The sequence below is a fragment of the Monomorium pharaonis genome, chromosome 11 (assembly GCF_013373865.1).
Source record: "Monomorium pharaonis isolate MP-MQ-018 chromosome 11, ASM1337386v2, whole genome shotgun sequence".
NCBI lineage: Eukaryota > Metazoa > Arthropoda > Insecta > Hymenoptera > Formicidae > Monomorium > Monomorium pharaonis.
In genome coordinates, this window is record NC_050477.1 from 4,794,288 (window position 1) to 4,806,036 (window position 11,749).

Below are 11,749 nucleotides of genomic sequence, written 5' to 3' on the forward strand. Positions count from 1 at the left end.
TACAGCGCGAGGATTTAATAATAACACACACGCGCCGTGCAATTTGGAAAAGGATTTACCCTAGCCGGATTATTTGTTTTTTTTTCTCTCTCTTTCTTCCCCGTTGATAACGGCGGAGGAACGTAGAGGTAGCACCGCGATCAGACGCTGAACTGCAAAAGTCCGGAGGCGGAGGAAAAGGGGAGTTCAAGTTCGAAGCGAAAAGCTCCTCATGCAGCCTCCACTTTATATATACGTTTCTGCACACGGTGGACAGCCGGGAATGTCTTATTACTGCTACTCGTAGAAATTGTTACGTTTCCTCGTGTCATGCTAGCTAACGACACTGACGAGCGGTATGGCGTTATTATTCGTCGTGCATTGCGCGCTTTTTTCTTTTTCCCATACAATACCACCAAACTACGCATAGACGCGCAGGAGTCGTCCAGTCGTCGGATCCGTCTGCGTTTTTTTTTTCTCTCTCTCTCTCTCTTGATGGAGAACAAATTCGTATCGTGGAGGGGAAAGGGGCGGCGCAAAAGCCTCGCGAATTTCAACGAGTTGCAGATGCGAACCGTCGTCGTCGTCGTCGACGTCGCGGAAGTCCCATCACGTTCCCCACGGTCGAGCGAGGAGGGGAAGACTATCGTCGGTCTGTCGGAACAAACGACCCATACGATTGCGTACCGAAGCGTTTCGTTTCTCCGCCCGTGCTACTCCGAACGACGACTCCGTCGCACCTTTCGATCTCGCTGCGATCGTGAGCTCAGGCCGGATGAATTCCGATGCCGGAAGCGACCGGGACGAAGAAAAAAAAAAACGGAGAGAGACGCGCGCGCGTCCAACAATAAGCCGAAAGCCCGACCGTCTGGCTCGTCAACCGGTCGGCCCATTTACAAAGTCAATACGTCATTACAAAAAGATACCCGGTGAACGTGGAAGGTAATTAATCACGGGCGGCGGACTCGCCGGTGCGCAACGTTCTATTTATATGTCATTGCCGCCGCTCGTTGCGTGCGTGTACTCGGTGCTCACGCACGCACGCACGCACGTAATGGAAATCGGACGCGCGGTCAGCAGCCTTTCCACCGCGAGTTCCACGCAGTCGAATCGCATCACCAGCGTTTCCCGTCGTGCGAGGTACGTACTACGCGTGCAAGAAAAAAAAAAACGGTAAGGGAACGTCGAAAATTTACTCTCGATTTCGTCCCGTTTCTCGAGACAAAGGCATTAATTAAGGAGATTAATTCTCACGCACAACGATTCTCTGTGCGCGATAAGAGAAGCTCCGAAAAAAAAGAGAGAGAGAGAGGAGCACAATGACGAGGAATACAATAACAAGGTGTCCACGGGGGATTTTCAACGGCGAAAGTTGGCGTTGCACTTAATAATAACAACGCTTATCGCCGATCAAATTAATTAATTCGCGCGCTTAATGCCGCTCGAAAAGAAAAATCGATAGCTCGCGACGGGATTTCTACTTTCCTCGCGAGATAATCGGCGTTTAATTAATCCGCGTCTGATCGCGCGCTAATATGTTGCAGTGGATTTATTAATTCTCGCTTGCGATAACGCCGCGTTGAATGAATGCGTCTGTTAGTAATTGACATATAATATTGCGTTTAAACGCAATGTTTACTTAAAATGTGAGGAGAAAGTGATCGCAATGGAAATCGCGAGGCGAATCCCCCCCACCTTTTTTTTTTGTTGTTCCAACTCGCGGATCGATCGCCGCTTTATTTAACCGCCTATGGAAAACTCATGCACGTGGCGTCGATGAAAGTTTAATGGGGGATCGATCTTGCGGTTAGCAACCCATCATCCACGCAATTTTTCAGCGAGAAGGATTAGCGTGAGGATTTCAAGTCGGATGAAAAAGAAATACTCGCGGAGATATGTAGCCTGATTATTATTCATCGCTTTTTAATTAAATCAATTTTCCTTCAACACGAGTCTCATTTCCATGCGATGCGTAATAAATAATCGATAATGAATTTTTCATTAATTTCCACGCGTCGGCAAAGAGGGTGGAAGAGAGAGAGAAAGATTTCTTTAAATCTTTTATGTTATATACTGAATCAATTTTTCTGTCGGATAATGTCAGAATAACGTTCAATAAAACGCCCGCGTGATATTGGAATATCGTATATAAATTGTTCAGTGCATTGCCGAATGAGCTACGGGACCACCGCGAGCTGCACAAAGAGAATTTCGCTTTGGAGTCTCTCTCTTTCTCTCGCCTTCTGTCCTTGCCTACGTCAATATCTGGAAAGTTCAAAAGGGAATTCTCCAGGAAGAAAATATTCAACACGCAATCGCACCGTATCCCTTTCAGTCCCCATTTCCGGCGAACGCAACGCGCTTCTTTCACTTTTCCGTGACAAGGATTTAACGTGACGCGCCGTTCTTCTCTTATCCCGTTCTCTGCGCGTAGCAAAACGTTATTCTCATTATTACACAGGCGCGTGATACACTACTACTACTACTACTATTACTACTACGTAACCTACGAGACACGTATTCCGTAATAGAAGTCAGACCGATCCGATGCTGCATTATTGGATTCACCGGACACTAGATGCATACCGCGATAATACGGGAGAGATGTATGGCCTGCCGCGCGGCTATTGTGGAAATTCGCTAGCTGTGTAAAAGACCGACACAGCAGTAGCGAGTAGTAGCTCGATATCCAATGGCTCGTTACAAATGCGCGCGACCTACAATTTGCCAATATTTATCTCCGTCTGTGTGTACGCTCTTCCGACCGAGAAGGGAAAACGATTTCCGCTCACCGGAGTGATAACGTCGTGAATTTTCGCGCCACATAAAAATTTATGCCTCCTAACGATTTATGAGGCTCGCTTCGGGTTCGAGAGTAATTATGGGCGAAAACTAATTTAGGGAGGGAGTCTCCGATAAAATCGGTAGTGCAGGTGGTGATGGTAGAGGTTGGCACTAAAATCGCGTGTACTTTACTTGCTGCTACTATCACTACCACTACTATTACTACTATTACTACTATTACTACTATTACTATTATTGCGCTAAAAAATATAATGGACGAAGGAATAATGATGAGGAAGGCCTCGATTCATGTTCTCGACCTGATGAACGCAGGTGGGGTCGCGTCTGGGGATGCGGAGGGATCCGTGCGCCGCATGCGGGCTGCCGGTCTTCCTGGCTGAGAAGCTGCTGATAGCGCGCGCTCCTTATCACCGTACCTGCTTCCGGTGCGCCCGCTGCTGCAATCAGCTGACACCGGGCAACTACTACGAAACCGAGGAGGGCCAGTACTGCTGCGAGACGTGTCCGGACGAGGAGGAGGAGACCGATAGCGCGCGCCACGGATACGCCGAAACGGCGATGTCACATGCGGCGGAAAGGGAGAAGTCGAGGCCGCTCAGTGACGAGGAGAAAACAGAGAGAAAGGTCAGTTTTTTTTTTTTTTTTAAATAAGCTTTAAATTCGAACAAGCTCTTATGTTGAAGGAGAAGTCGATTGACACGTAGCTTCTCGTTGTGTGCGCAGGGTGTACTGGAGAACGCCGCGGTGCCCGATTTGATCTCCCATACGTCGCAAATGCGCAAGAGCTTTATGACCAGCCAGCTTCTTTCCGAGAAGCTTGACGATTCTGTCGCGAAGGACACGAGAGACATCACGATCGATTCGGATCGTGAAAAAACAAAAAGCAGGATCGGCTCGGCATTCCCAGACGACGACGAGAACGAGGAGGAGGATGAGGAGAATGATGATGATGAGGAGGAAGAAGAGGAGGAGGAGGAATCCCGTAGCTCCGTGACGGATTCCCCGGAGGAGTCCAACATTGAGCGATATAATGTACATAGCGCGTTAAATAGCTTAAACATTAGGAGCGACGAGGATCAGCGATCGACTGCCATTTCATTCCATGACATAGGAGGTAAGAAGAGAAGTGAGGAGGATACCAAAGAGTCGCCAGGACGCGCCGGTGAACGAGCCAATCCCGAAACGAAATTATCGTTAGTTCAGATGAGACTCCAAATGTTTGAGGCTCGGGACAAAAGGGATCACGTCGATGGGACGGATCGAAACAAGCAAAGAAGTCCAGTGGTTCAGGGTGACTCCTGGGACCTATCACCGGACGTCGTTCTTCCAGTGAATGAGGAAGAAACAAAACGTCCGGAAAAGAGGCTCGAGGAAGACTCGATAATTAAAAATATTAATTGTACAGACAGCTTTGAGAATGTCGGTAAACAGCAAAAAGAAAATTCGAAAATCACTAGTAGCGAACAAAGCGAGGAAAACTTTTCAAAAGACATTGTATGGGCGAATAACGAAGAGAGTCTCGATAAAGGTAACCCGCTCGAGAGTAGCTCGAAAGTCAAAAGTATCGAAAGACAGAAGGAAAGCTTCGCGAAGATCGAGGACGAACGAATCGAAAGCAATAAGATTAATGAGGAGTGTTGTTTCAAGAATATCGTGGGTAGCAGCGTGCTGACCGCGAAAGGCATCAATTTAAGTGACAACGAAGATTATCCGGAGGACCTGAATCCCTTCAAGAGCGACGAGGAAGGCAACGTTGTGGAGGATAAACTACGGACTGTGATAAACAGCTCTAGAGACAACAAAGTATCGACCAATCCATTTGACAGCGAGGACGAGGACGTCGAGGAACCGGAACCGCCGAGGCCAGCGGCGAGGAGTAAACAGGAGAATCAGGAAACATCCGTGACGAAGCGGGTCCTGGCTGCACCGCAAATTAATCTCAATCCATTCTGGAGCGACGACGAAGAGGAGCACGGTAGCGACGAGGAAAGACGAGACAGAACGCCGCCTGGAAATCTACCTGTACCGAAACCGCGTACTATCAAGTAAGTTTTTCACTTTATTCTAGCAGTGCTATATACAAGAGTATCTCGCTATAATATAAATATATACATATATATATATATATATATATTTGTTTATTGTACGAATAGGACCACTCCCGACGCAAGTGTCGTGTCACGGAGAGTCGATTTAGATCGTGGAGGCGTATACGCGTCCAACAGTTCCTTAACTAGTTCTGAATCAACCACAACTCCTGGTGGGACGTACAAAAAGAAAAAACCTGCACCGCAGCCACCAGTTGCAAAAGAACTGTTTCCGACTAATCAGCGCGAATCGCCTACACTTAAATCGTATAACAGCACATCAGTCTATCAAGTAAGTTTCAATGTATATTTTTTCAGTTTAATTTTTTTTAAATTTCAATCCAGTATTTCAATCCTTCCATTTGATATTAAAAAAACATTATGAAATTAAAAGCATATTAAAGTACACATAGTAAAGTATTATAACGTTTTATAACATATAAAAGTTCATAAAGATATTGGTACGCTTTTTTGTCATTCTATCTTTATCATTCACAATATAAGACCCGAATGATAAAAAATCTAACTTTTCACAAGCGTGTTTTAAATGATCTATATAAATATTGAAAAGGAAAACGTGTTTATTGTTCGATTTCTTTTTCTGATAAAGGATTCATCGTCTCGTACAACTCTACGAACTCGAAAAACCAAACCGGCTCCTCCACCGCCAATGCCAACCAGCACGCCTAGCAAGATATCGATCGGTACGCCAAGTTTCGATGAATCTCCCATAATCAAGCTTCGCAGCGATGACCGTAGTTTGAACATGTGGGAGGATCAGAAGACAAACAAAGACGAGGCGAATCGAAACAGGCAGAGCTTGAGCAGCGTTTCGTGCACCGACACTTCCTCTTATACGTCTTATGTCGATAAAAGCGTGCAAGGAAAATGGAAGAGGAAAAAGGGACCCGCTCCACCGCGACCAATTCCACATAAGAGAAAGGTATGATCTTATCTTTTAGTGTAAAACATTTAGCGTTTGTAACGTAAACTAAATATAAACTTTGTGTAAATTTCTTCGCGCAAATGTTTGGACATTAAAATTTAAATTTTTTATGAAGGACGTAAATATAAAAAAAGGTTTATACATTGTGTTTAATTGCAGATCAAAGTGATATCTATGAAAGACGTGAAATTAGAATTAGATGAAATAGAATTACAACAACAAGGTTTAGAAAGGCAAGGTGTACGATTGGAACAGTTGATACGAGATAAATGCGAATCTGGACCTAGAACAGATGGTAAAGAAACACAAATAAATACGAATAACGTATATATAATATCACAAAGACATAATTTACATTTGATCATTTTTGACAGACTCGTCGCTTGATGCAGAAGTGGAAGAACTGGTTTTAGAGTTATTCGCATTAGTGAACGAAAAAAATGAACTGTTCAGGAGACAAGCCGAATTAATGTTATTACGGAGACAACAAAGATTAGAGGAAGAACATGTTGAAGTGGAATATCAAATACGATGTCTCATGTGCCAACCAGAAGCTACTAAAACAGACTTTGAAAAACAGAGGGAAGAAACATTGATACAAAGGTATTTCCAAAAAAAATATTGTATTTAAGAAAGTATTAAAATGTTAATGAAGAGAGACACGTGAACATATAAATAATATAATGTACTTCTCTTTTTTTTCTAGATTAGTAGAAATTGTAGAAAGAAGAAACGAAATTGTCGAATGCTTAGAGATGGATCGTCGAAGAGAGGTAGAAGAAGATAGGAGCATAAATAAGCATATGGGTTTATTTGCTGGTGAGCACATGTGACAATAGATGTATTAGTGTTACAACATATATATAATTTGTAAACTTTCCTTTAAATTTGTCTTTCAGCGAGGAACAAGAACGGGCTGTCAGGTAAAGATAATGATTCTTCTAACGTGGGGAAAACGAAAAAAGGAAAAAAAGAGAAGAAAGAGATGAAAGAAAAGAAATTGAAAAAGACTACAAAAAAGGATGCCGATAAGGATGTGGATGAGACTGAGGTAAAACTCAAACGCCATGGCAAAAGAAGATGGTTTTGAGTTGCGATAATGTTAGCAGTTAACGATTATGATAGATATAGAAAATATTTTATATTTAATACTTTTATATGTATTTTTAACACTTTGTTATTTATATATGTAAGAATTTATGCTAAGATTATTAATAAACTCTCCCGTTTAATTACTCCTGCTGATTGGTTCCTAATTAAATAAACAAAAACGTCTGCCAAATTATAGAAATCAGCAAGTTTAGAATTAAACTAATGTCAAATCTTCTGAAAAATCCTCAATATTCGAACAGGAACATCAATCGATTGTATCAACATAATTCGTTTTGGTAAACTGCATTCTTCAAAAGCAAGATCGTAATTTACTAAAACAAAAAACATTTTGACATTTAATATCCGTATATGGAAACTCCCAATTTTTAATTGACAATGATCAAATTACCTAAATGCTCCAAAAACTGTGAAATAGTGTCCTCATTGCGAACTGTTGCGGCGAAAATAGCATAATTATTTAATGTTAAGAGACGCTTTAATCCCGACGTCAACGAGCCGAACGAATTGCTTTCGTACAGAATATCGGCAGCAATGATTATGTCAGGCTGTGACAAACATTCTGATAGGTATTTTTCAATATCCTCCCATCTTAAGTCTATCACTTGAACATTGGTTTGTTCGTGTTTTATTTGCAATTGTAATTTCAACATTGCCTCAGATGCATTTAATAGTTGGCATCTCTCGTTTGATAAGAAATTGAGTTTTACATTCTCACAAAGCATATCTAATACTATTGGATGACAATCGGAGAAAATGTATTGCTTCGGAGTACATACGCTAATTACGCTCATCCCAGTCAAACCAACTCCACAGCCAAGTTCTAATACATTTTTTCCACAAAACTGTCCTCTGTTTTCTATGCACCATTGACTCAACACTACAGCACCCTAGTACAGTTGCAACCAATGTAAATACTTAGGTTTTGAATAATTAAAAAAAAGTATTTTCAAATCAGTTTAAGAATATATTTTGAAATTACAAGAAGATATTCGAGAAGATAAAATACCTGCCAGCTACACAAGCCTGTAGTACCTTCGGAGATTAAGTTGGTGCTCTCCTTCAAAGTGATGCAATTTAACATTCCATTTTCTATCAAGAAATGCCGATAATGCACAGACTCATCATCTGGCAATGATAACAGTTTACAATATGCTGTGTATAAATCATCGTGAATTTCATTACCACCTTCCTCAATCTGAATTGCATAATAAAAAAACAATTTCTATCTTCTAATTTTGTATTTTTATAGAAATTAATTATATACCTTTTGCATAAGTAATTTCAAAAATGCTTTCTGATATGAGCCTTTTATCGGATATCGTTTGATCAAATCACTATTTATTGTATTATCCAAAATTTGCTTTTGGACCTCTAAATTGAGATTACAAATTTCGTGTTCATCTGATGCCTGCAATTCATATTATTTACATTGCTAAACCATTATTGTGTAACGATAATTAGCGAAACACAATAACAGTGATATTTATGTACCATAAAATTCATTTTAATTAACGCAGTACAGCAGAGAAACTGCTTTGTCAAATAATTTACAATGCAAGTATCGTAACTCATGTTGCTATTCGTCAATTTTTTAACAGGAAGCTTAAAGTGATGGTCACACACTATTCCCCTCTTTAGATTACTGTAAGTAAGAAATTGCTTGTGAATATATTATTCTTGTAAAAAGAATATATCTCCTAAATAAGAAGCAAAACAGGGAGCGAACACTAAGGTATGCCATGTTGTACACTTGTACAGGCACCGAATCACACGAGGCCTACATTCTTTTCAGATTACATACTTTATCTTGCCTTCCTTTTTTTCTTCAGCGGAGAGAAAAAGAAAAAAGTTAAATTGTGTGCAAGAAATATAATTAAAAAAACATTTCTTATCAAACCACGCATGAAATTTTTTATGTCTAATTTTCCTTTTGACATTTTAACATTCTGCAGTTATAGCATTTTGAAAAATTCGAATACAATTGTCGCTTGTCGCTTGTATGTACAAATAGCCTCAAATTGAAATATATTATATGGACAAAAAGATTGAAATATTTCTGATAAGTATTGAAGCACAGTTGATACTTCTTAATTAACAGGAGCAGAGAGAATTTTCAATAATAATGGAATTTTTAATTAAAGTCATTTAAGCTATCCAACTCTAAAATTGTTGAAAATTCGTCAATTATTAGAAAAAAATACGTACGTATAATACGACAGAAGGAAATTAAGGGGTATCAGGAAATTACGTTGTACCAGAGAGGAACCTGAGAACGGTCATCGCGTCGTTTTAAGAGGTTTGTTCGCGTTGCTTGAAATCCCCAAAATTTTGTGCACTTTCAACGAGATAAATATCTACTTAAGCGCTGGAGAAAGAGAAAGCGAAAATGTCGAGTTCAAAAAGTACAAGTAACGCGAACAAGTCCAAGGTGTTTTTATACATTAGCGCCTCTATGTGCACAAAATGTGCACATTGAACTATGTAGTCAAATACCTATGAATCCCATAGGTAATGTGTATGACTTTTTGGGTCTCTTCTATGCTATGTCCACGTTTATTTGGTTCTGTTTCATGTTATACCCGTAAATTTTACAATTATATGCATTCATATTTTAAATCTGTTTTATGCAAATGTGCATAATCGTGTTCTTTAAATGTGCAATACCACATATACATGATATAAATTTAAATAATTAATTTGATAAAAATTCACTCACCGATATTGCTGTCGCTGCTCCTGCTGATGCTGCTGCTGCTGCTACTACTACATTCCTTTTCCGGTTTTGATTCTGAAAATGTGATAAATATTATTCCTAAACTCAAACACAAAAGCAGGTAAAGAAATGTATCACTTGAAAAAATAGTGTATATTTAATACCTCGAGTCGCTCCGTGGGTGTCGCTTTCTGCTGACATCATCTTGCTATTCTCGAACCGTACATTAATAACGATCGCCCGATACTTTATTCGGCACTTCCGATATTACGGATAATATATCACACACGAGTAAAACGTAAACCACGCGCGAGAATTTCACTTGGCGCGACCGTTACATTTGAGAAAATACGTAAAAAGAACGGCTCGTCTGATTGGCGGCGAAAATCAACATGGCACGAAAGTGCAGGCACGACGTCACGTAACTTCGTGGAAACGCAGGCCGAGGAAAGCGGTCGAATAAAAATTACGCGCCGAGATACAACAAACGGAGACAAATTCGTTTCGAGAATTTCGTGCTTGCACAACGACTAGTAGCACGTACTTCACTTTTAATTGGCACTCGCGATTATCTACCGAACGTCCCCTTCGAGCAAACACTTTGTTCGAACGCGCACGCGACACTTCACTCGTACGCGCTTTACACATACGACCTCTGTTACGTACTCTGTTACGATCTCACATGGCTCGCGACGACACTCTCACAATCTCAACATCGTAGCTGCGCACAATTCGAATTCTGAATACGCGAGAGACACACGCGAGACACGCACGAAGTCGACAGAACGTCCGATGCGTCCGACCGGCGCTGGAGCGCGGAGCAACATGGCGGCGGCAGCGGCGTACGTACGTGACTCGGCGCTACTCGGCGCAGGCGCGGCGGTCAACCGCCGAGTGGCGCCGACTAGCGCCGAGTACCGCCGAGTCTGCCGGCCAACGGTCACGTACGTCCCGTACGCTGCTGCCGCCATGTTTCTTTGCGCTCCAGCGCCGGTCGGACGTTCCTTGAGTCCGTGCGTGTCTCGTGTGTTCGGATTCGAATTGTGCGCAGGTACGACGTAGTGTTGAGAGTGCCGTGGCGCTAACAAACGATACGCGAGCCTTTTGACGTATTTTTTCAAATGTAACGTTCGCACCAAGTGAAATTCTCGCGCGCGGCTTACGTTTTATTCGTGTGTGATATATTATTCGTAATATCGGAATTGCCGAATGATCGGGCGATCGTTATTAATGTGCGGTTCGACAATAACAGGATGATGTCAGCAGAAAGCGGTATTCATGTGGAGCGACTCGGTATTCTGGAAAAGGAATGTAAGTAGCAGCAGCAGCAGCATCAACAGCAGGAGCAGCGACAGCAATCGGTGAGTGAATTTCTATCAAATCAATTAATTGAATTTATATCATGTGTATGTGGTATTGCACATTTATAGAACACGATTATGCACATTTGCATAAAACAAATTTAAAATATGAATGCATTATAATTGTAAAATTTACGGGTATAGCATGAAACAGAACCGAATAAACGTGGACATAGCATAGAAGAGACTCAAAAAGTCATGCACATTATCTACGGGATTCATAGATATTTGACTACGTAGTTTAATGTGCACATTTTGTGCCCATAGAGGCGTTGATGGATGAAAACACCTAAAATGACGCGATGACTGCTCTTAGGTTCCTTTCTGGTCCGTACTCTCGATTGCTCTCGATTAAGAGAAATTTGGAAAATCATTGGAAACAGTTTGTTAATAGAAACACAAAATTTACAAGTTTATTACACTTTTAAGAATATTCTGCATCAAAATATCGAAAAGTTTTTTATTGAAAAATATTTATTTTGAATTAACAAAATTTAAAGAATTTCCTGTTTTTTCAACTAATTAAAATACGTATAGAAATAAAGAGGACAAAACGCGGTTTCAAAGAGCTAATAACAAATATTTCTTTTAATGAAAAGATTTTTTTGTTATAAAATCGAAAATTATTATTTGCATCGACTCTTGATTCACCATTGCGTGAAATGTTTGTTACTCTCTCCGCTGAGTGTCGCTGCGTTTATGCGTGCGCGAAATTATTTCCGTAAATTCCCTAAACCCGCGCGTC

General features: G+C 41.0%; 2 protein-coding genes across 8 annotated transcripts in view; one reads left to right on the forward strand and one right to left on the reverse strand.

Moving 5' to 3' along the window:
* The window catches only part of LOC105837949 (MICAL-like protein 1), a 62,793-nt gene extending 55,741 nt beyond the window's left edge, over positions 1-7,052 (forward strand). For all 5 annotated transcript variants that reach the window (XM_028191348.2, XM_036293425.1, XM_012683155.3 and 2 more), the window contains 8 exons: positions 3,097-3,408; positions 3,508-4,829; positions 4,938-5,163; positions 5,482-5,814; positions 5,977-6,112; positions 6,192-6,420; positions 6,524-6,636; positions 6,717-7,052. In XM_028191348.2, coding sequence (XP_028047149.2) covers positions 3,097-3,408; positions 3,508-4,829; positions 4,938-5,163; positions 5,482-5,814; positions 5,977-6,112; positions 6,192-6,420; positions 6,524-6,636; positions 6,717-6,907 — 2,862 coding nt within the window. In that variant the 3' untranslated portion in view covers positions 6,908-7,052. The remainder of the gene's footprint in view (positions 1-3,096; positions 3,409-3,507; positions 4,830-4,937; positions 5,164-5,481; positions 5,815-5,976; positions 6,113-6,191; positions 6,421-6,523; positions 6,637-6,716) is intronic.
* Positions 6,949-9,568, reverse strand: LOC105837952 (protein-lysine N-methyltransferase EEF2KMT). 3 transcript variants are annotated; one of them, XM_028191355.2, is made up of 6 exons: positions 9,186-9,568; positions 8,422-8,572; positions 8,195-8,338; positions 7,937-8,125; positions 7,319-7,817; positions 6,949-7,241 (listed from the first exon to the last, which is right to left on the reverse strand). In XM_028191355.2, exons 2-6 carry the CDS (start codon positions 8,500-8,502, stop codon positions 7,135-7,137), a joined length of 1,020 nt encoding a protein of 339 aa, XP_028047156.1. In that variant the 5' UTR covers positions 8,503-8,572; positions 9,186-9,568; the 3' UTR covers positions 6,949-7,134. The 3 variants fall into 3 exon arrangements, with proteins under 3 accessions (XP_028047156.1, XP_012538620.1, XP_036149324.1); XM_012683166.3 differs by having other exon boundaries at positions 9,136-9,567; XM_036293431.1 differs by lacking the exon at positions 9,186-9,568 and having other exon boundaries at positions 8,422-8,709.
* Positions 9,569-11,749: the final 2,181 nt, after the last annotated feature.

Bases quoted from the DNA above. Each gene is read 5' to 3' on its own strand.
- LOC105837952 (XM_028191355.2), bottom strand. From the start codon at position 8,502: ATGAGTTACGATACTTGCATTGTAAATTATTTGACAAAGCAGTTTCTC. The intron at 7,818-7,936 runs GTATTTTATCTT...CAACTGTACTAG, and splicing joins CAGGCTTGTGTAGCTGGCAG to GGTGCTGTAGTGTTGAGTCA. The intron at 7,242-7,318 runs GTAATTTGATCA...TTTTTGTTTTAG, and splicing joins ACAGTTTTTGGAGCATTTAG to TAAATTACGATCTTGCTTTT.